Genomic DNA, 24,561 nt, shown 5'->3' on the forward strand with positions numbered 1-24,561 from the left:
TTAAAAATTTGAGGCACATGTCTAATCAATGTTATATAAATACTATACATTTTTTAAAGGTAGCGCTACTGTTCCAATGCACGTGTTAAAATTTGTCAGTTTGACTCTTATCTTACTAAACCTAATAATGGAAGAAATGATGTGTTCGGAATTAGGCTGATAGTTGGTTTACTTTTTGTCACAAAACTATGTTGCACATAAAAGTAAAATGCAAGAATCACAAATCTAAAAACATAGTTCAAACTAAGCGAAAGGAAAACAATTTATTAAAAAAATCTGCAGCTTGTAGGTATATGCAGAAAAAAAAAGTATCTCAACAACAGGATCAAAACAAGTTGTTGTCACATTCAAAGACATGTTCAGTTTTTCCGAAGAAAAGTATTTATACGGTATCAGCAAATTGGAAGCAATTAGCAGAGGTAAGTCTAGGCATTTTTTTTTTTAAAAAGAGATCGTTTAGTAATTAAGCATCAAAGATGAAATGTCAGTTTGATTGACGAAACATTTTATGACTCTCGTAGTAAATAATGTTTCGCCAGTTATACATTTTAAAGTTATGTATTAAGTTGTGTTCTAAAGATTTCAAAACAACATTGAAGTGACTTTTGACATTGATAAGGTGACAGTTAAAACCACGAAAATGTTACTGCCACTGAAAACCGAAAATTACTCTGAAGTTCAAAGCATCCATTTGTCGATTGTGTATAGTTTGGAAACTGCTACAATTCTCTGCATTCTGTCACATCACAACACCTAGATAAAACATCACTTTGCAGGTGTAATAATACATCATTACACAAACATTTTTACCGTAGCTAATGATCTACATTTAATATAACTGCATGCTATCAGTTAGTACATCTATAACAAGAAATTTAGATTTATGAGTAATTCCTGACACTAATATACACAAGTAAAGTGGTACCATTCCTTACATGTACTGTATAAAACCATTTCATCTTCTGAAACTGGTATGCAGCAAGTGCAATAAATTTTAAAGACTGGTTTCATTATTTTTCCTAACCTGTATAAGGTATGTCTTGTGTGGAATTGACTTATTTTCATTGTTCTAATGTACAAAAACAAATGTTTAAGTAAACTATTGTCATCAGAAAATATCAAATAGGATGGGTTCTTTTCTTCTGCTAGTACATTAACAAATGCTAAAACAACTACTTCACAATATGATCCATCTCTTTGCTGCTGCACTTGAAGAATTATAAGATACATTCTTTAATTATTACTGCATAACAAAGTTGCAGTCACTTCCTTTGTATCTGTAGTTACACTACTGGTCCTGTGTCTGTTGTACACTTTGACAACATTTTGTTTTTTTTACATGTAGTATTTGTACCACATAATCAATATATGTTATCACAATTCCACACTTGTATAAACTGCCTTTTAGGTTAGAAAGTTAATGTTCTTGATTGCATCACATTTTCAACATCACTGGTACCTGGAAATACTTACTTTATTAAAGCTTGACAAAAGTAAATAGATAGTATCATTCAAGCAGGTAGAATGAAAATATTTCATGTTGAGTTCTGTACACTTGATTGCCTGCCACTTTGGCAACTACTTTGTTAGGGTTTACAGGAAGGTTATCATTAGTTGTAATGTCAATCATTGTTGTACCATTCATCTTGCTTGAACATTTCCTCGTCTGCTCTCTTGCATAGAATGATAAGCAAGACTTTCAGAAGTTTCAAAGAGAGTTTTATTCCTCTTTGAGCAGGAAAAGTAAAATTATTTTGGTTATCACAAGTATTCCCTTTCTTTTTGGTCTTTTTCATCCTAGAAGGCCAAATAATTTCACTGTGTTTAGGTTGACTTTTTGGTTTTGCATGAAGAACTGTAGTTATTTGTTTTCTCTTAAACATGAAAAAGACAAAGTTGAAACCAGTAACAAAACACAGTTTTAATTACTACAACAAAGGTGCACATACATGACTACATGTTGTTATTTTATGACATTATGTATATACATAAGAAATTATCATATTTTCTGCTCTAGCATTATCATCTACAGCAGTAATACTTGTACTAAAATCAGGATCAATGGTACGATCATTATTAGAATCATTCACATGTCATGCCAAGATTACTGACATTAGAAAATGCTTAAGGTCTACTTTATTAAAGCTTGACCAAAATAACTGATGGTACCATAACAGCTTCGGTCACAAACAATAGAATTATCAACAAAATAAATAGATACATTACATTCCTTTATGGCTTTAGCAATGGCCAAATATCTTATGGGGATAACTGTGAAAACAGAATTGTTTTCCCACAAGTTCAAGACTTTTTTAAGTGCTTCATACTTTTTATGTAACTTGGATCTTTTACTTTGAGAGGTAGAAAAAGTTCATTTATGAGTGAGAGGATGAATCTTAAAATGGTTTTGATTTGAAGCAACATATTACTCAGTTTAGTAGCTGACTATATTGAAGTAAAGCACACTTCATTTGTTTCATGGGACATGTCATAACTTTGATAACTGAGCTTGACATTTCAGCCATCTATTTACCACAAGTGACGGCTGAAACATTGGACTGCTGCAATAACTGCAGTTCTTGAAAATATGCCTTCAAGGTATCAAGAGTTTTTTTTGAAAGGTACAAGAATGCCTTCCATTCTCTGGTGACACATAGTACAAGCTATTCTTGTATGAAATATCTTTTGTGACTGCCAAAATTTTAATGTTGTATTCAGCTGTTAATGCCATCTTCATCTGTTTATTCATAAACTAAGCAGTATATTTAATAGAAATAGACTGTATCTCCAAAACTCCAGATAAGTCAGTGTTTAGTGTATGCCTATAAGTTAATTCTTTAGTAAACTCAGCATGTGAACTGAGATTTCACAGTGTGAATAAATAACGGAACATTTTAAAGCATTTCAGATGGTGGAGTTGTTAGAAACCTCATTTCTTTTCACTTTTGTGACTCTAATTGATTGCATAGGCCTGTGAATTTAAATTTTCTAAAAGCTATTTTTTGTTTTAATAACTGATTTTCTGTAATTTAGCTATGCAGATTTTCAAAGTAATATTCCTTTGTTTCCACCACATAAGGATTCTTAACAAATCGGAAAGAGAAAGAACTTTTATTTAGATCAAATTATTATTTCATTTACCATAATGAACAAAAATTAACAAAAATACAAACAAGTTAAAGAAAAGGGATGAATATTGATGTCCAATGAATGTGCATCCTCAGTCATCCTGATTTTTTTAGTGTGTGAAATCTACATCTGTTAGTCTAAAAACTGTGTGTTATGGTCTTTCTTTTAAGTATTGTGTCTAGAGCATCTTACTTTAATGACCAGTAATAATTAGCTATTATGCTGTTATTCTGCCTTCTCTGATACCTTCTCTCCATTTCCCTGATGTCTTGATGAAATATTTTCCCTTGTTCTTTGCTGATTGCACCAAGATTTTCAGGGAAATTAGCCCATATGAAAGTGTATGAAGTGAACTTTGTAGTTCATATTGTAACTCAACTCTTTGAATTTATCAAGCATATTGTAGTAATTTCGGTCATTGTTGTTTCCTAAAAAAAATATTTGCTTCTTTTTCAACTTTCCTCATTGTTCTATTGAACTGTTCATACAAAATCAAATTCCTGATCTGAGGCCCAACAAAAACTCACCACAAATATAATGGAGTATGTTATGGTCATTTACACAACATTTTGCTGCCATAGCAATGAATAAATGACATTGAAAGAAAAAAAAGTGAAAGTGCAAGCTCAAACAAATACTATCCTGCAACATGTCGTGTGTCCTGTTAACTGTATACACTAGCAGTGTGTTTCTCATGGATTCTAGAATGATTGATAAGATTTTTACATTGCAGTTGATCCAGAGAAATCTACAGCTAATGGTTGTCAACATTTTGAGCATAACAAAATGTGACCTGATTTCAATGAAAATGATTCTCTTAAGTAAAAGTATGTATGCACGTTACATGTTCAGACTGTGATGAAGTGATGAATTTATTTGAGTACTTTTTATCTGCTCTTTTCAAATTAGTCTTCTCTAGTCTGTATGTGAAGGATGTGAAACAGGTGAGATACTTTCTTTTTAAGGTGATTTAGACCAGTTTTAAATTTCCTGAAATAAGAAAAGGCTGTCCCACAGTGTACCTATTAATATTCCTCTCTGCAACTGTTATAAGTATCAATTCTTAATTCTTGATGTTTATTTGTGTAACAAAGAAAAACATCTACTGACAATGAAAAAGGCCATACATATGTTTAACACACAGGTCTTTGTAAAAAATCAGTGTTTAAGCTGTAGTTGCAACTATACTTTTTTTTTAGGATTTTGTTAAAATCAAGTGGAAAATTTAGACGTCATCACATAATGAACTGTAAAAATGAATTTTACCCCCTTTTTTCCAGCTAAAATAAACTTCTGAACATTTATTGATGGGGGAAAAAAACATGACTTCATGACATTGATTATAAATCAGAAAAATACTAGATGTAACATTATAAGGTTTTATTGGATATTATCCTTGTATATGTTTTTTAATGCTTCAACCAATATAGTATGACCAATCAGAATCTATAAGATCAAAAAAGAGAGTATAATATTGTTACAAAAATTTAGGTTATGTATCATTAAATGAATACTTAATAATTCATTATTAAGTATAATGTTCTTAGGTTTCATGTGAAAAAAATATTAATCTTGCTACAGTGTGGTGGATAATATATAATTTAATGAAAACAAATTCATTCCAATTCTGTAAAAAAGAAAGTGCACTGTCTACTATTTGGGGAAAAATAACAAACTTGTAATATTTGTAATGATACAAGATTACTTTGTTGAAGAGATTACTATGATTCATAGGGTATTTTATAAGAAATAATAAAACAAAGCAATACAAGAAAACGTTTAATTACTGGTGTTTTTGATTTTTTTTTGTAATACCACCATCAGGGTCAAAAACATAAAAATAAATAACTTTATAAGTATAAAACCATCTTAAGTGAGAAGTTGTTAATAAGGGCTGAAGTTTAGAAAGAACATACTAATATTTATTAATTTTTCATCAGGCTGGAAGAAACTAGAAATGCATAAGCATGCTGAAAAATTGATAAATAAAGCAACTTAGTATAATAGGCAGTGTTTTTGTGGCATGTGATGATACTTTCATTTTCCATTTTAAGTTCTTTCTGTCTAGCTGGAGATAAGTACAACAAAGCAGGAGTGTTCATGTAAATAGGTTATCAGCTTAACAGTGTTATATATTGCAGTGTTAAATAACTGTCAAAAACTATTTAACAGATCTGTTTGGCTGGCAGTGATGGAAGTTGACATCATTCTTCAAACTTTCTATTACTGTTAGGGGTAGCTGTTTTAATGAATGCATTTTAACAATCTGGAGTCTTGTAATAACTTGAACAACCTTATAACCATCATATGTGGCTTTGAAACTATACATGCTATAATTTTGAATTTTCTAAGTGTATCTTACAATATTTTGCAAACTTTTTGTAAATGTTTTATGAATGAAATGGAAATTTCCTGTTGGTTCTATATGTCAGGAATGAAACACTAAGCAAAGGCTTTAGAATTCTATCAGCAATGATATTGAAAATTTTCTCACAAAATAAATGCTCTTCTCACCCAAGAATTAAGTCCTTTCTGTATTTGTGGATCCAAAGTGCACAATTTTACACTTCATGATATTGAAACTCATTTTCCACATTTTGGAAAAATTATTGTATTTCAGAAATAATTCAATGTCATACTTTGTTAATGAAGGGTCAGAACATTAACACTTAAAATTTATGGTTCTTTGGTAAAACCAATTTTTGTGTAAGCTGCACTTGTATATGACGCATGTTATGGCTTTGCAGACAAAATATGTGCATGGATGACAGTTTGTAATATTAAAACTACAGTAGTATTTTTAAGAAATTAACAAAAAATATTAACTTTTGGTTGAAGTTATGAATGTATTCTACAGCTTAAGCAGAATATATTTCTGAATTGTTGATGAAATTTTACTATTTATATTGGAACAATATTAATATTATATTATAATAGTATATTATTATTATAACTATTTATTATTATTAATAACTATTATTGATTTTTGCATATTTTATTTGAATTTGTCCTGTTGATGTACACTGAATGTCATCTAATAATTTTACAATAAAAGTTTGAATAAGGTTTTAATGATTTTCTGTTCTTAGTGGGGAGCATTGGATATTTTATTAAATGATATTGTACATTGGAAAATAATTATGATACAGTGTTACATAATTCTTTAATTACATATCACATAATTGTTACAGAATTATGTAATTTAAGCCATTCAGAACTTTCTATTACAGACATTACGGATAACTGAGAAAAAGGAAAAACTGGGAGAAAAAGAAAGAAAGCAAAACAATACTAGAAAAAATGATTCTACAGTAAAACCTTTGAGGTAGTGTACTGTCTTATTTGTATCATAGTAAGTAATTATAGTGGAAAACCTTTCATGGCTTTTGATACAGTTTTGGAAGCAATGGAATAAGAAAGGGCTTAAAAATGTCATTTAGCTTGTTTGACATGAATTATGATGGTACAGGATTAACATATATGTGTAATTGAAAAGTCTCATCATGCATTACTATAAATATGCAACATTTGTTAGGCATAAAGAAAATGTTTTTCAGGAGTCATTGTCATTGTATTAGTTTGATAAGATTTTAAAATAATTCATTCATCTAATAAAACATAACCAATGGACATTAAGGGACCATTTGGCCCCTTATTTCTGTTTCTTCACACCCACCCTTGAGAAAAGTAAAAATTTAAGTACACAATTTATTTTACAGGAATCATCAGTTTTTATGTTAAACTGCTGTAAAGTGCTGGTTTCCACTACTGCACATGGCAACTTGTTCTGTAACTCATTCACCTTGTTAATAATAATAATAAAAAACAAAAAAAAAACACCTTTACTGTTTAACTGGAGTCTAGTCTCTCTTTTTCAAATCTTTAACTTGGATTGTCCTCTTATCATATTACATTTAGAATATTGGACAAAGAAATCAGAGACTTTCATTCTTGTAACCCTTTTCAGTCAGTTGATATCCTTACTTGGATAAATAGACCAGAACTTCACATGGTATTTTAGGTGAGGTATGACTGGTGTTTTGTATATAGATTTTTTTGACTTGTAGTTAATGTCTGTAAATACACCTTTAAAAAGTTTTTCAATTTACTAATAACAACTGGGCATTGCTTTACTGACTTGTGATTTATCTACTACTATAGCAAGATCCTGTTTCTTCAGTTACAATATTTTGTTGATTCCTATTTATATTACATGTGATCTGTGTATTACCTTGCATTTTTCATGTAATTATAGATTATTTGCTGACTGTTTCTTCAGTTGATACAATTCATTTTGTAATACTTTATTCTTGATTATCACATCTAAACATACTCAAAAGTTTAATATATTCAGCTATCTTGATTAATTTATTAATTACATGGTTTCAAGTAAATATTTTTTCTTGGCATGTCATATGTCTGATCAAGTTAACTGAACATAACTTAGACGTGATCAGATATAAAATATTTTACTAAATTTGGTTGGACATATTACTTTTTTTTATTTAAGATAGAATTACATTTTCTTTATTTTGTTACTTTTCCTGTTTGCAGATACTGTGTTGTCAAAAATAAGTTAAAAAGAACTGTAATAGTAAAAATGCTATATTATGACTTTTTCCCTATCACAACCAATATGATATTTCAGGTGTTTATTTCATATCTGCATTCCAAACTTGAAGATTTAAGTAAAATGGTAATTTTTAACTCCCTATTTCAATAATTTTTTACTCAAAACTACTTCAGAATCAATATTTTGTCATTTTGTAGCAGTTGTTTTGTATCATCTATAATTATTAATGACTTGTGGTTCACCCTGATTTCTCTGTTTCACTGTTTTTATTATGGAGCCCTAGTTCCACCATTTTATGGTGTCATAGCATATGGTCTGGACTATTAATAAAGCACAGCTTTGGAAACAGCTACAGGCAATGTTTGAATATTAATAGATAGAGAAGACTATAAACTATTTGCATCAGTGTAGAGTAAATAAAGTGGTTTGAGCAGTAAATTATGGCTCTGTGTGACATTTACTAGCTAGAACTCCTGTAGAGATTAACAAAAGACCCTAATTGAAAGTTAGAAAACTTAGGAACAAACAATAGATCTGGGAATTTTGTTATAGTTTCCTCAGATAGCATATATGGTACCAGAAACACTTACTAAAGAATGGCTTGTGAGGATTTTCATTATTTTCTTCTCTCAAACAGATAACTTGTTTTCAATGGGCATTATGTCCAATGTAAATTATGATTTGGTCAAACATATTTAAAAATTTTGTTGGACATTGTTTGATGTCTGATTGTTAATTGCAGCCATGCATTTATTTTCCAATTAATATCATGGATGTAAATAAGAACAAACAAAGGCACAGGCTAATACCATTGAGGTACTCTATTAGTAACAAGAATCCAGATTAACTTGAGTCCATTAATAACCTTTTTCTTTTTCCCATCTAACCACCATACAATTTAATTAACTCATCTTTCCCAAACCTCTTTTTAGCTATGATGTGATTTTCTTAGCTTATCTTTTGTTAAAATCATTTTACACAGGGGCAAACCCTTTCCTTTGTGTAGATAAATAATGTTCTTGTTTAGTATTGCAAAACTTCCATTTGGTAAATTCATGTTGATTTTTTATTCATGATATAATACTGGATTGAAATAATGTGTAAAACTTCCTTTATCAGTTTCTATCAGTCTGTCTTGGACTTTTCCTGTTGCAGAAGTAAAATTAACTGATTTATAATTTGAAACTCTTATCACCCACCCCTTTAAAAATCAGAATAACATAAGTAACTCTTTAGCCCTAAGGCATTTGTCCTTTTTGTTGAACTAGTAAAAATGAAAGAGAGAAAGAGAGAGGTGTATTTATCTGTTGATTTGTTTTAAGAACTTTGTGAAAATCTTGTCTGTCTGATGCTTTAGCTGTTTCAAACAATTTTAAAGCTGTTAAGATGTGCTGAAGAACTGGTTACTTTTAAGTACTTTTTACAGTTGAAAGATTTACTGAATTGTATCAACAATTGTAGCTCAGCCATATTTAATTCATGTTATTATAGAGGAAACAAATCTTTATTTATTAAAATAAAAAACCTAGCTTTTTTATAATGTGATTTAAATAACTAGAGAGAGTATCATTGAAAATATTCTGGTGATGTTGGAAAACTGATGGATTAGAGTGACAAAAGTGGTAGTGATGTTGATTATGCTGAAAAACAAACAGAAGAAGATTTTCACAGTGAGGAATGAAGGCTTAGAAGATGAGTATACTGAAGAAAATGAATCGTAAAAGAAGCAACAAAGTGACTGTTAGTTTGATGCTTGGATAGAGCAAACTTGACAATTTGAAGTGTTGGCACTTTTGTTGAACAAAGTAACAGCTAGTTTGATGCTAGACTTAAGGTAAACTTGACACTTTTAAATACTAGTACTTATAGGGAATAAACTGACTGTTAGTTTGATGCTTGGATGGAGCAAACTTGACATCTCCAAATACTGGTACTTGTGGTGAATAAACTGACTGTTAGTTTGATGCTTGGATAGAGTAAACAAAGTGACATCTAATTTGATGCTAGATGAAGGTAAAGTTGACATCTCTAAATACTGGTACTTAAGGTGAACAAAATGACTTAGTTTGATGCTGGACCAAGGCAAGTGTGACATATTCAAATGCTGGTACATTTAGTAGTGCATCTGATGTTCAAGTTCAGGAAACAGAATTTCTCTAATTAATTTAAACTTGTGTAAATGTGAGTTTGTTGGTTATTTGGTAATTGGAGCAAAAATCCCAGCAATCTATTAGTGAAAAAAATCTGTGAGAAGGGGTTTTATAATAGAGAATGGTTTCTGACAAAAACATAGAAATGAAAGGGTTTCTTTGGTTGTCATTTATTCATGAATATTAATGAAAAACCTGTGATTGAAGTGTATTGGTTAACTGATTAACTGTACAACATTCGACTTTTCAAATACTTGCTCTGCAAAGGTGGTTACATTGTGTGTCAGCACTGAAAGGGTTAACCTCTCAGTCTTTCTACATACTATCAAGCATTTAATATCCACATGAATCAAATGAATTTCAATATTTCTCATATTCCTGAGAATTATATCTTTATCTTCTCTTGTTAAAATGAAGAGATAAACATTTAAAAGTTCAGCCATCTCATAATCTTTAGCAATAATCTTACTGTCAGTGCTCTTTTAACCCTCTGAGGATGTAGGTGAATCAAAGTGAACTATGTTAAAGGGAAAATATGAAACTTGGAGCCTTTTTTGGAGTCATGGGTTTGAGTCTGGAAGGGGTAAAAAGACAACCTAATTTCTTCTTCAATAAAATACACATTTTCACTTGCAAAAATGGAAATAAAAGTAGTAAGGAAGCACTATATTTACTAAAATTTAAGAAATCTATATCATTTTTAGAATCATGGCATTCACCTTGTGACTTTAAATGAGTAGGGAAAAAAATGGAAATAAATATTTTTGGATTCCTGTTGGCAAAATCTTTCAAAAAATGTATGTTATCAGTTTTTCTCAATAACTTCACACAAAATTTTAAATGACCATCTACTAACATGCCTAACTTGAATTAAGAACAATTTATTTAAAAATTATCTTATATCTGTCTGATGTTTTTTATCTTATCACATTAACGATAAATCTTTTTTAATTGGTTATTTAAAAATTAAGAACTAAAATTTCATTTATTAATATTTCAACATGTTTCAGAGCAGTAAATATAATTATGTATATTACAGTAAATATTATTATGTATGTATATTGATCACTCTTCCTCTGATACCCCTCTTCTCCAACGTTCGCAGTTTTAATGGTTATTAATTGTACATTGAAAATGTCTTGTTAATAGCACATGAATACTTTTTATGTTTTGCATCACACCTGAGTTGTGAAGTTTTAAACATTTTACCTTGCTGGAGTTTTGTTAGGTAAAGCTGAGGAGCTTTTAATTTTTGCATTTCAGTCATTTTTCTTAAAAAATATATAACAATACAAAAGAAAAAATGATTTCTAGAACTTGCTTTTTACTTGAGTGCCTTTCCACTCAAGTGAAAGTTAGTTATTCCTCCATAAGCCTTGTTGAGTCCTTGTTCAAAAAATAATTCATGCAGTTTTTAAATTCATGTCATATAATACAAAAATATCTATCTATCAATCAATGGTATAGAGTGTTCAAAAACTGTTGTAATTTATCTGTTGAGAACAGCATTGCCCTCACAAGAAACCAAGAAATTCCTACTGAATGAATATTTTCTTTGCCAAAAACCCCCCAAAAAATCATAGTAAGTGTCATGTAGATGAGAACCTTTAAAGTCTGAAAGAGAGTTTTTGTTTCTTGGTGGGTTTGCTAAAGTTATTGATAGCTCAGTGAAGGTAGATGGTGCAAATTTTATATTTTTGCTTATAATTATGTAGAGTTTGTGTTGCTATTTGGTTGGAAATTGCATCAGCCTATTTTTGAAGTTTCAAAATCCTGTAGTGGGAAAATTGGAACTTGGACAAGTTATCTACAAAGAAAAATGAAGATTAAGAATTTTCAAAATATTTCTATTCCTAATTAATAAGCTAATACTTTGAATTATAATTTAATCTAAATTGCCAGTAATTGAAAGTAAAATTGCTTAATTAAGTTTTGAATGTATTACTGTATAGAGTATCATGTGAAAGGGTCACTGATGTATGCATAGACCTAAATGTCAAGTGAATCAATTTTGTGGTATCAAGATATATGTTATATATATATAATAGTTTATTAGTGGTCTAACTAGACATATTTTAGAGTGCTGTGATTGTGTCACTGCTGACTCGAGTAATTGCAGTTGAATGCACTATAGTTTTATCTTCTGTAACAGATATATCAAGTGTATAAAGTTTTGATTTTTGTATGATAAAGTGTATTGATAATGATGCAGTGGCTACTAGTTGGGATACAGCTGATTAGTTTTACAAAATTAATATAATTTTTTACTTGTGGATATTTTTTGTTTCAGCAATACTCCTCCAGATGTGTGGTTTGATGATGTTGATAAAGATCTACTAGATCTTCCCATGGCAGTGGCATCTTTGGTTGAGAGTGGGCACTCGGAATATCTTGTGAAAGAAGGTTCTTTTTCGGGGTAATTATATACACACGTTTAAGAAGCAACTGTTTAATCTCTTGCATATGTATGCTTCCCAGTGGCACAGTGGTATGTCTGTGGACTTACAATGCTAGAAACTGGGTTTTGAACATGTGGTGGACAGAGCACATACAACCCATTGTGTAGTTTTGTGCGTAATTCCAAACAACCAATATTTCAACTTTTTTAAACTAAGCCATTATACATAAAGTTCATGTGGCAATAATGTTTTCTTTGGATAATAATAAATACACATATATGTGAAGGAACTTTTATAGCTAATTTGCTATATTGTGTTAATAAAGTGTTTGTATGCTTGGAAGTAATGTATGGTAAAAATATTACTCTGTTTTTTTTTTTACTTTACCAAGATATGTAAAGAAAAGGAATAATTATTTCTTACAGACCTTCCTAGGAAGCTATATTTTGAGAAATTGGGGATGATATTGATGAATCATATAATTCTTTTTTTGATACTGGTTAAACATTGCTGATAATGTGATCTTCTTTACTTGCACAGAACTTTATAATTATGGATATAATTTTGTTGTATTGACATGTTTCTTCACAGTGATGAAGTTCTGAGGCTTTTTTATGAAACCTTCATGGATGGCATAATCTGTGCAGGTATTGGTTGAGGAAATGTAGGAAGCAAGTTTGTAGTTTACTACTTCCACAATTCTCCAAAAAATAAGCTCTACATTGCTTGTAATATTAAAAATGTGGTAATATCCATTTTATATCATTTTGTAGATGTTATTTTGTTCAGTGTTGTATTGATTGCTATCTTGGGTCATCATTTTAGTTAGTCTCATCATTCATCAGCATTTTTAGCTGGTTGTCTTGCAAGGATGAAGAACTGTTTGCATGTTGTCACACTTTGCAAATTCTGTGTACACAACATTCATAATTATGTTTTAGAATATCAGATTCTAATAATTTTTCTTGTTTAAATGAAGTGTGTGTTTGGCTTCATTTTTCATAAATCTTTCTGCTGTAACATCTGGTTTCATTTTCATTCATTGGAGATGATCCTTTCCAATTTTGTATTAGCACGTGCCATCATTACCTTTATGTTGCTTGTCAGTGACAGAATAAACTGAGCACATCTTATTTGCAACATTTTAAAACTAGTTTCTTTTTCATGTGGTCACCAGTTAGTCACCTCATTCTGTTTATAAATCTTCTGTTTGGTCTACAATGTAGGATCTACATAAAATATCACAGATTATAGAGAAGTTGTTTCTTCTGAAGGCACAAATCCACTTACTCAGAATATCTTTTAGAATGGCATGTAAGAAGTCTTTCTTTCAGTTATATGTTATTCTGATAACTCAAGACACTTCTTGTTATGCATAAACTAATCCTGCAACTATGAAACCTAACATTGCTGCATCATTGATTACATGCTACTGTTCTCAGTGGATTTTGTCAGATACTTGGGTTGATTGAATTTAATGTGTCAGAATAAAGTTACTCAAATGATAGTCTGTTTATTCGTGTAGATTTACTACAATGTATATAAATATGTATATGTGCATAAACAAACACATTATTGTAATAAATGGAGGATTTTCAATTAAGATAAAATCATCAGTAATATTTCAAAGAAACTTAACAATTAAGGTTACTATAACAAGTTACTTCTCTGATTTATTAGACGTAGGTTTAAACGTTGTTATTCTGATAACTGGAAACGCATCTTGCTCTGCAAAAAGTTCCTACATTGCTGCATCTCAGAGATGATTCATATTGTAAAGCTGCATATACATTTTAGATAAAAGATACTTTGTAATCCTTATTTAATTTCTTTGCCTAAAAAGAAAACATTTTTTTCAGGCATTTCTAAGAATTTAATACGAATTTTTTCATTACAACACAGAAATGTAGAATCATTTGCTCTAGCAGTGAGTAAAGACTGAGTTAAACTGGCTGACTACAAAATCCATAAGAAAAGCTATTTCTTCGATTGAAGAAACAATTTTAATTGGTTGAGTTGTTGTTACTATTTTTTAAGTGAAATATAAGTAAGGCAACTAATAATAGATCACTAAAGTATTGTATATTTTTCTTTCAACTAGGGGCATTATGGTGGTAAAATAAAATACATGGTTTAACTAACTTATGATTGATTATTTGATGTAAAATTATTATCAATGTCATAAGTGTAATTATTTGTTTGGCTGCCAATGCTGGTTGCATTCCTTTAAGTTGCACATTAAAATATTTTGTGGTTGCACTTTTTTTTTATGCACTTAAGATAAGATGTTTTGGATTAGATATCATGACTTTTTGTTAATGGACTTCGAAAAATATAACAAGTAGGAAAGTAACACACATTTGATAGTAACCCACATTAGTTTTAGCATCACAACCTTATCATTTGGAACAGACTTATACTTTACAGAACCAACCAGATTCTTCAAAATATATGGTGGTGGTCTTCCTCTTTAAAACAGTGTTAATAACTTTTTTTATACGAGGGCTGTTAAAAAATACGCGGACTGACATCATAAAACAAAATGTACTTTATTTAGAAGTTACAGGTCTGGGACCCCTTCAAAGTACTCTCCTCCCCAACGCACACACTTATCCCAACGGTGTTTCCACTTGTTGAAACAGTCCTGGTACGCTTCTTTTGTAATGTCCTCCAGCTCCTTCGTCGTATTTGCCTTAATCTCGGGAATCGTCTCAAATCTTCTTCCTTTCAAGGGTCTTTTGAGTTTGGGGAACAAGAAAAAATCGCCAGGAGCAAGGTTGGGTGGGTGGGGAAGAACAGTGATCGAGTGTTTGGCCAAAAACTCACGAGTTCTGAGGCACAAATTTCGCAGCAGCGGTGCATCTTCAATTTTGGTCAAAATATCGTAACAAGATCCAACTGATATCCCACACTCTTCAGCAAGCTCCCTGACAGTCAGACGTCGATTTGCCCGCACCAGGGTGTTGATTTTGTCGACGTGTGGGTTGTCAGTTGACGTGGAAGGACGTCCAGGACGCTCATCATCTTCAATGAACTGTCGACCATCCTTAAAACGTTCATGCCACTTGAAACATGCCGTACGATTCATAGCAACATCACCGTAAGCCGTGTTAAACATACAAAAAGTTTCAGTCGCAGATTTTCCAAGTTTAACACAAAATTTCACAGCAAGTCGTTGCTCCTTCAGGTCATTCATTCTGAAATCTGCCAAATGAAAAAATCGTACTTCACTTAAAACCACATAGCTAATACACAAATGAAGATATCTGCAATCGGGAAATGGCGTCGTAATCAGCTGATCTGTGCAAACCTAGCGACACCAAGCGGATTCCCCTGGAACCAACTGGAGCTGCGCAATTCAAACAGTCCGCGTATTTTTTTAACAGACCTTGTAGTAATGCCATAACATCTAAATGAACAATTTCTTGTCATCACCCTCATGCAATTGGTATTGTTGTATCAAGCATCATTATTTGCTGTTTCCTAAAGCTAATCTCACAGGATGTTAAATGTTCTTTGATTAGGAAAATTTAGTAAAATGTAGCAAATTTTTGCTTAAATGTTGGTGATGGAAAATAAATAATAACTGCCCATCGGTATGATTATTTTAAAAACTTGAGGTACAAAACTGTTGGTCTAGTTTGCTTGGTCGAACTAATCCATATGTATCTGCATGTCCTTTCTTTCTTTTAGTTTTGCTGTTCTAAATCAACCATCTTTTAGTCCTCATAAAAAAAAAAAAATTAAAGTGATCCATTTTCACTTTGGTGAAGCTAAAATAAGTTTGATACCAAGAGCTCACATGAATTTTTGCATAGGTGTGCACAAATATTTTGGTTAAATTTGAGCAGTCTTTATTGAATAACTTTGCATGTATCTGTATATTTAAACTAAATTTACCATTTAACTGGAGGTTGTAATGATCTGTACATATGTAACAAATTTAAAAAAAAATCCATATAAGTTTTTTTCTATAATCAAAGTTTTTGTACTTTTGGTGCAAAGAAACAAAAATAGGAAGAAAATTAAAATTGGAGATGTTTTATCTTGTTTATTTCTTAATGGATTACCTTGAAATTCAGTATGTGGAGTAAGAGTCCAGTAGAACACACCCAAAGAAAAGATGATAGTTTGGATTATCACTGTCCAATATAAAGATGAAAAATTGCTAAACTATCACTTGTGTTAGTAACATACTGTGTGTCCTGCAGTAGGTTGTTTTAGTCATACTTCTGTGTGTTTTGATTGTAAGCAAAAAATATGTTGTTGTCATCTTGTAGTGGGAGTCAGTAATAGTCAGTTCTTTTGGAAATCCTGAATATTTTACGAGTCTTATGCTAATTGTTGATTTTGTGCTACTATCACACTAGAAGTATCAGGAGTATTGGGTTGAATGCTCATTTAGGGTCTTCTGGCTCCTTATCCTATTTTTATTCCTGCAAGTTGTTTTCAGATTTTGTTATGATCTTGGTTGTTAGAAGTTTACTTTTTGTAGTTGATTTCAAACACCTCCTGTTATTGGTCTTATTAGTAACATGGCATTTACTGAAGAGAAATGTTTTTACTTGTTAGACTTTGTAATTAATGTAAAATATTTAATGTTTCTAAGCAAATGCCTCTTTTTAGAACTGAACAGCTTCTTTGATAGAATCTAGTAAGTGCTCTATTTAAGCAATGTAATTGTAATATATATACAAATACATTTTATGGAAAAGGATATAAAATATTGGGTTTCTTATAGCATGGCAAAGGACAATGAAATAAATGAAACTTTTTTGCTTTTCTACAGGTTGACAAAAGTGATTGCCATGGACTGTGAGATGGTTGGTGTTGGAGACAGTGGAAAAGATTCAGAGCTAGCAAGAGTGTCTATTGTTAATTTAACAGGGCATTGTATTTATGACAAGTTTGTTAAGCCAAAAGAGAGAGTTACTGACTACCGGACCCATGTCAGTGGTGTACGACCTGCTGATTTAGAAGCAGGTTAGAAATTTTATTTATACCTTATCCTTACTAAACATAAAATATAATATTTTATTAAAGCTAAAATTTTTTTCTTCATTTGCAGTTGTATGGTATAAAAATTAGCACTTAGTGATGTTCTATACAATAGTTGGGCATATTGTTACACCTTGTAAATTGTCAGTGATACTGTACACAAAGAATGTAACTGTTATATTTCTCATAAAATATTAGTATTAAGCTTGTTACATTTTTAAATACTGTATTCATGACTTAGTTCCTTAGGGATTTTCAAGAATTAGAAAAGTGTATAACAATAATATTATAACTACAGTCTATTTATCATATATATTACTGATGATGCATTTTGCTCAATCCAGAGCTCTTCAGGCTGGCTTGGAACACTATTTATATAAACTGTTTGATACAAAAACAGTTATGGTGTCTATGCCTTTTACAGGCTTCTAAAGAATGATTACAATTATAGTTGTCATACAATATTAGTATCACTACTAAGCCTTAGAAACTACATTAAGAATGTAGAGTTTAGAAATGTATTAGGTCTGATATTAATGTCTTATGACAAATACAGTTGTAATCATTCTTTGCCAAAGCATAATTAGTTCAGGCTAGGAAATTTATCATTTTTTATTTTTTAAGGGAAAGACCATATGGCATTGGAATTTTTTTCAGTTTCAAAGGTACTAAGGTCATAGGGTACATTAATGTTAAAGGAACAGAAGTGAGTTTTCCAATTTATTTAATAAATATGGCATTAATATGTTTTACTGACTTGGGAAGCTGGTGTGTTCTTACAGGTTGTGTTTATCAGGTAGGTAAGTATAAACTTTAATCAATGAGATTTATGAAGTAACAGTATATCAGCTTTAAGATTAAAACAAGAGGTATCATACTGATCTAAAATGCCTGTGATCTTAAAAGTTCTAGTTTTTGTCCTGTCCTTATCCTAAATGATATTTGACCTGTAAATCTGTGCAACTTTTAGGTATCTCTGTCCAATTTATAAATTTGTTTAACACTGAGAAGGATCAAATAAAATCCTTGGGAAGAGAAGCATTTCAAATGTTTCTAGGATATGACCTCTGGTTACTTTACAAATCATGAACAAATTTAACCCTATTGTTACAGGTCATGTGTCAAAGGTCATATTGTTTTTATTTACTTGCATTCAAAAGTTTATTAAACTACTATTTTATGAATTTACATCAGTAATTTTGGTATGAAATTGTAGATTATAATTGAAGTTTTAGTATGATTCATTAGTTAAATTCTTAATTTAAAAGTAAATATTAACAAATAAATCCTAAATATCAAATTTTGTGTTACATAGTATGTTGAATGTAGCATTGGTCTAAATACAAAGTTTATAGTTTCTTACGAATTAGGGCTGAAACCCTCTGCCCACCATGACACACATCTTTATTCAGTGTGTGGTATATCAAGTCACCAATGGTTTCATCCAAATTAACTTTTTGTTTTGAACATCTCACAATATCTAAGTTTTTCCTTATAATTATTGAGATCCATACCACTGTTTTCAGTGAAAAATTCTGTAATTGATTATTTGTTTTTTATTCCTGAAATAGCATTGTAAAAATATGCACCCATGATTGTGGCACATGTATGCATGCAAGAATAGCACAAATTTCTTGAAGTATTACAGTATACGTTGTTGCAATGTTTGACATTTTATTGTACTATCTTTGATTTTTGTCATATTGTGATGAAGTATTTGGAACATAGACATGGTACCTTAATTCTGTTTGCATGAGCTGCAGTTGAAAAATAGATAAGTACAAAAATGGTTTGTTTCCTTTGAATTTTTTTCTTAGGTGAAGAATTTAGTTTAGTACAGAAAGAAGTTTATGATATTCTGAAGGGAAGAATTTTAGTGGGTCATGCTGTTCATCATGATCTGAAGGTAAGTACTTGATTTTTGAATAATAAAGAGAAACAGAACTGGAGAAAAGAAAATGTGGTTTATGAAACTTAAAAAGAGGAAATAAAAGCATTACTGCAAGAAAGTGCTAAAAAGTATTATTTGAATACTAATAATATAATAGTATAACCTTTTTATATGGGATCAAGAGTGTCCACCAATTAGAAACAGAAACTATAGATATTAACTGGCCCAAGTACAGAAGTACAACCTTTTTACTTTCTTTAGTTTCCATGATATCAATTACTTTATCACGTTCGTTATGGAAGTCCATTCCAAAGCTTAAGTTGCTGAAAGAAAATATTGCATAAATTAATCCTAGTGTAATAACATAATTTATCTCTACTAAAGCAATTGGAAACAAAGTGATAGTTCATTATATATATAAAAAATGGCTGGTGTGGGTAGAGAAAGCACTATGTAGAGGAGCGAACAGCTTTTGTGATCATGATGACCAAAGAAGTTTGAAATGTTGTTTGCTTCTCTACGTAGTGCTTTCTCTATCCATACCAGCCGTTTTTTACACACACAATTTTCTCTACAAGTGTTTTCTCGTCATCACGGATTAAAGTGATAGTTGAATGTTCTTCAGTATATTTTTATATGGTAGTGTAATATGTTTTAATATACACTTTGGAAATTAAGTTGTTCAATTGTAATTTAATATTGACAGAAAGTTGTGTTTATAAACCTGCCACCAGAAGCTACACTACTGAAAATACTTGTGTATGTTGTAAAATATTGAGCCACACAGTGTGCTATGGTAATGCAGAAATTGCATGCTACCAAGATATTTGTAAACCAAGTTTGTGTTTAACCCTTTGTTTTTATATTATCATAACTAGAATTGTAGAAGTTTAGCATCATTCTCTCTAGCAACATTGTTTTCTTGTTTGCAGATAATATCTTTCATTTAGAACTTTGAAATATTCTTCACATTTCTGTAGGTGTTGTTTTTAGATCATCCACGTAATAAAATAAGGGATACTGCTTATTACCAACCATTTAAGAAAATGTACAATGGAAAAACACCATCTCTGAAGAAATTAGCAGAATGTCTGCTTGGTGTAAAAGTCCAACAAGGAGAACACAGTTCAGTAAGTAGTTACAAGTAACATAAACTAAAAATGTGAGGAACAAGTATGTGATCTACAATGTATACAAGAAATTTCTTATAATGTATTGTTACATAGTTGATGCTGTTACATATGTAGACTGCCTTTTAGTGTAATTAAGATGAGTATATTTTGTTTATAAGGAGTGGTTTGGACAATATGTAATAAGGTTAATGTGTATACAGTATTTTAATATGGCTTCAAGTTTTAAGTGTGAAAGTTTATGTATACAGTACACTGCTTTCACATATCCTAGAACACTGTAAAGGTTTTGTTACAATTATTATATGGTATTGTATGGCAAGTCACCTTCATAAGCTAGTTTTGATAATAGAAACACTTCTATTTTTAAAGTGCTACAGATTTATGTTTACAGGAAAGTGGTATGAAGAAACGGGTAAGTTATTAGTTACAATAATAATTAAATTGTTAAATCTGGGACTAAGGACTATAAATGTATATAATGCAATTGGAATTTTAGTTCTAGATTACTTTATTTTAGAATATTTCATTGATCTAACAACTAAAATCAGTTGAGGAATAAATGGGTTAATACTAGGTTTTGTTTCCTAAGAATTAGTATAAACAAAATCATGTAGTAATAACTTTAACATTATAGTCACTTGTAATGTTTAAAGATGATTTTAAAAAGTCAGTTATAAACTAAAAGCATTTTTAAAAATTTAAATATTTAGGCATATTTGAAGTACTGTTTGCATATCTAATTAAAATGATAGCAGATTATCAAATAAAAACAGTTACGCTAGTTTCTAATGAAGAGGAATAACAGAAGGTTGGGTTTTTTTAAAAACCTGGCAACTAATTTTCTGGAATTATTTTTTGTATCTATGTTTATTTTAAGTTAACAAAACAGAAATATCTAGGATACTGGCTAAACTATTTTATGTTTTCATAGTGTATTTACTTTCAAAGCTACATTTTTTTAATGCATGAAAACAATCATAAAGAAACACAGATATAAGTTCAAATTCAAAAAATGTAAAATTTGTTTCAAGTTTTGAACTTACCTAATTTGCAAACACAGGTGTTATCTCTATAATTATAAAGCCCTAGTGGAATGAATGGGACCTTTTAATATGCTAGAATGTAGTGAAAGTTTTTGCAAAGATAATGCAATGTCTGAGATAAATTATAGTTGTTTAATTAATAGACGTGCTTGAACAACAGGTTTATATGATCATAAAATGAAACCTCACAGTATTAATATTGGTTATCAATTCAAAATATTTTGTATTCTTTCAAGTTTATTGTTTTACCTACGTGGTGTATAGTTCTTTTGGTTATTCAATAAAACTTGTTTTCCACTGGTGTATATTATAGTATTTGTTTGAGAGACTTGTGTCTTGATAAATTAAACAGTGCAATAAGCCTTGTACTAATTAATGTTTTGTATTTCACAGGTTCAAGATGCTCAGGCTGCAATGCGACTGTATACTATGTATCGTTCCGACTGGGAAGCTGCAGTACACAAATTAGCTCAACGCAGACGAAATCAGTTGAAAAAACCTAAATGATGTTGGTGAATTTGTAATTGTGGAATTTCTATACAAATGACTGAAAAGTTTTATACTTATTTAAAAAAACATCAAAAAAACCTGTCAGCGTCCTTGTCATTAAGTTAATCAGTTCAATAAAGTATCATGGGATTTCTGAGAGTAACAACTGTAAAAAGTAAAACGAACATTCTTAACGGAATTCAGTAAATAGATTTTATGTTTCAACACTCATATATCATCCAAATTTTGATTTTTAGGTGAATAAAGAATAAATAACTTGCTAAACTAAGTTTTATACATATTGAACAGGCATTCAAAGTCCTATGAATCCTTCAGTTCATGAGTTATCAGGAGCAGAGCAGCACACAAATGCTGTATTAACCAGACATGCCATGTCCTAGGTTGTGTATAGCACATGAAATTTGTGAAACAGAACCAATAGTACTTTATGTTAGTCATAGGTTTTAAGGTAGAAATGTTACATAAGACACATTTGTTTAATTTTGAAATGTTCATATAGGCAAGTTCATAGAAAATAAACAGTTGCAGTTAACAATTGTTTGTACCAAAGTGTTAAAAAAAAAAAAAAGAAGAGGAATGTGAATCTAGTAAAATTATGCATGTGAAAATAAAATTCAGTAAACCAGATTTATATACATTAAATTATATAATTATATTGCAAGTACATTAATTAATACAGTTTAACTCAAATTCATAAGTGTGAGGTAAGCCTATATTTAGCAACTGACAACATTGTTTTATTGTATATAACTAGTTATATATCATATTTTCTATTGATGATATAATTTAAAGTTTTATTGATATTTAAGTCAAAAAAATACTTTTATGTTTAAGGTGTTTTTAAAAACTATGACTGTGTAAACAAATCCCATAAGGCCTCGAGTTAGGTGGAACATATAATTTTGTCTTGAAACTACATCTAGTGCTTCTATTTTATGTCAGTACTTTTTTAGAAATCTATTTTAACAGGGTGGCTATCTTCCATTTATGAATGGTTTGAGATTTTATTTTTTACAGATAAGCATTGAAATGATATGGATATTGCTTTGACAGAACAAGATAATTCTATAGAGTCTGGGGTTTGACAGTCCTCTCACCAAAATTTTTTTTTACCTCTACAATTTTCATCCTTTTTCAAATCTCAAGTCTTTTGGTGTATTTTCATCTCTATTTAAATAAATTTAAATATCTGTAAGCAATGAATAGTATTGTTCAGTATACAACTTCTTATTAATGATATTTTAATATCAATACATATTTAATAGTGGAAAGAATGGGTAACTATTAAAGATAAAATATTAATGGTAGTTTAACTGTAAATAACAAACCACATTCCATTATTTTAGCCTATTAAGGTGTTCTTTAGATAATCTACCACTGAAAATATTATTACCTACTTCAGGTGAAACCACTTCAAGTATAATACATCTTATTTATCTTGTGTTTTTTTTACAGTCGTGCTACAGCTCTTCTGTTTCTTTAATCCACACTGAATTATTTTTGCTAGGAAAGGTTACTCTTTAGAATATTTTTTATTTCTTATTATTCCTGAAAGGTGTGTAGAGAAATTACTGACAAATTTTTGTTTTAAAATTATAAATATTCAAGTAAAGTAGAGGACTGTGTACACAATATTAAAATAATTTTGGAGCCTAATCACTTATTACAATCCATGTTACCATGACTATGCATCTTGATAGTAACCATGCAGCACAGTTTCCAGTGGATTCTGTTTTCCATCTTGCCAGCCAAATAAAATTTTAAATTGAAAAGTCAACTTTGGGTTATAATAGCAAAAGGAAAATATATAGGTTAGTTTGGAGAACTTGCTAAAGCCCATTTCATAATCTTGTACAAATGGTTGAGGCTTACAACATTGGTTCTTATTATCAACTCTTATAGTATCTTGGCCTGTTGACTCTTGGCCACTCTCACAAAGTCTCTCCATTTTTGTCTATCCTTTGCAGCTTCTGGCCATTCTTTATAAACATCAAAGACTTTCTCTGCAACATTATTTCACTATATTTTTTCTTGTTCTTCCTTGTGATCCACCAAACATAGCAATCTTGGAAGCAAAAAAGTACATATATACTGTGATATCTTTTGAAAAATAAATTATTTCATGGATAGTTTTACTTTCTGTACAATGCCAACAGTGTTTGTACTATCCACAAGTCATTCATTATTTGAGACAATGTAAGTAATCTATAATTAAGTACAGGTGACAATATCATACAGCAATAACAAAAACTGTCTCTTTCCTTGAAACAATGTAAGCTATAAATGTATCTCAGGATGGCAAGTATGGGTATTAACACTTTTACCAAAATAAAGCAGAGAACAATGTTTTTACCTTCGTAGGTCATTTCAGGTTAACCTGCCAGTTTTTCTGTTGGTTTCTGAACTCATTCATTGATACACAAGTAAATAAGTTATAAAACTTATTTTGAAACACACAGATTTATGTGTTTGACTTGTATTTTATTTTGTGTTTCTCTTTGATAAATTTCAAAAGTTTGTACTTAGACGATGACGTAACAGTTTACAACTCACAGTTTTATATCCTGTATTAGTAATTTGTCATGCAGCAGTTCTGTATTGGTTAAGATTCTTATGAATTAGAAATAAGTCATCATAAACTTACATTAATTAATCCTCACCTGAAAACAAGATTGCATAACATAGAGATCAGTTCATACAGCTTATACATACTTGACCAACTTTCTCTTTCTCTG

General features: G+C 30.3%; 1 protein-coding gene across 3 annotated transcripts; it reads left to right on the forward strand.

Moving 5' to 3' along the window:
- The first annotated feature begins 82 nt into the window (after positions 1-82).
- LOC143239970 (RNA exonuclease 4-like) lies at positions 83-22,980 on the forward strand. 3 transcript variants are annotated; one of them, XM_076481683.1, is made up of 8 exons: positions 83-419; positions 6,345-6,454; positions 12,143-12,268; positions 17,041-17,234; positions 19,067-19,155; positions 20,121-20,270; positions 21,710-21,824; positions 22,844-22,980. In XM_076481683.1, exons 1-7 carry the CDS (start codon positions 189-191, stop codon positions 21,821-21,823), a joined length of 1,014 nt encoding a protein of 337 aa, XP_076337798.1. In that variant the 5' UTR covers positions 83-188; the 3' UTR covers position 21,824; positions 22,844-22,980. The 3 variants fall into 3 exon arrangements, with proteins under 3 accessions (XP_076337798.1, XP_076337797.1, XP_076337799.1); XM_076481682.1 differs by lacking the exon at positions 22,844-22,980 and having other exon boundaries at positions 21,710-21,957; XM_076481684.1 differs by lacking the exon at positions 22,844-22,980 and having other exon boundaries at positions 85-419; positions 6,360-6,454; positions 21,710-21,957.
- The last annotated feature ends 1,581 nt before the right edge of the window (positions 22,981-24,561 follow it).

The sequence above is a fragment of the Tachypleus tridentatus genome, chromosome 13 (genome assembly GCF_004210375.1).
Source record: "Tachypleus tridentatus isolate NWPU-2018 chromosome 13, ASM421037v1, whole genome shotgun sequence".
NCBI lineage: Eukaryota > Metazoa > Arthropoda > Merostomata > Xiphosura > Limulidae > Tachypleus > Tachypleus tridentatus.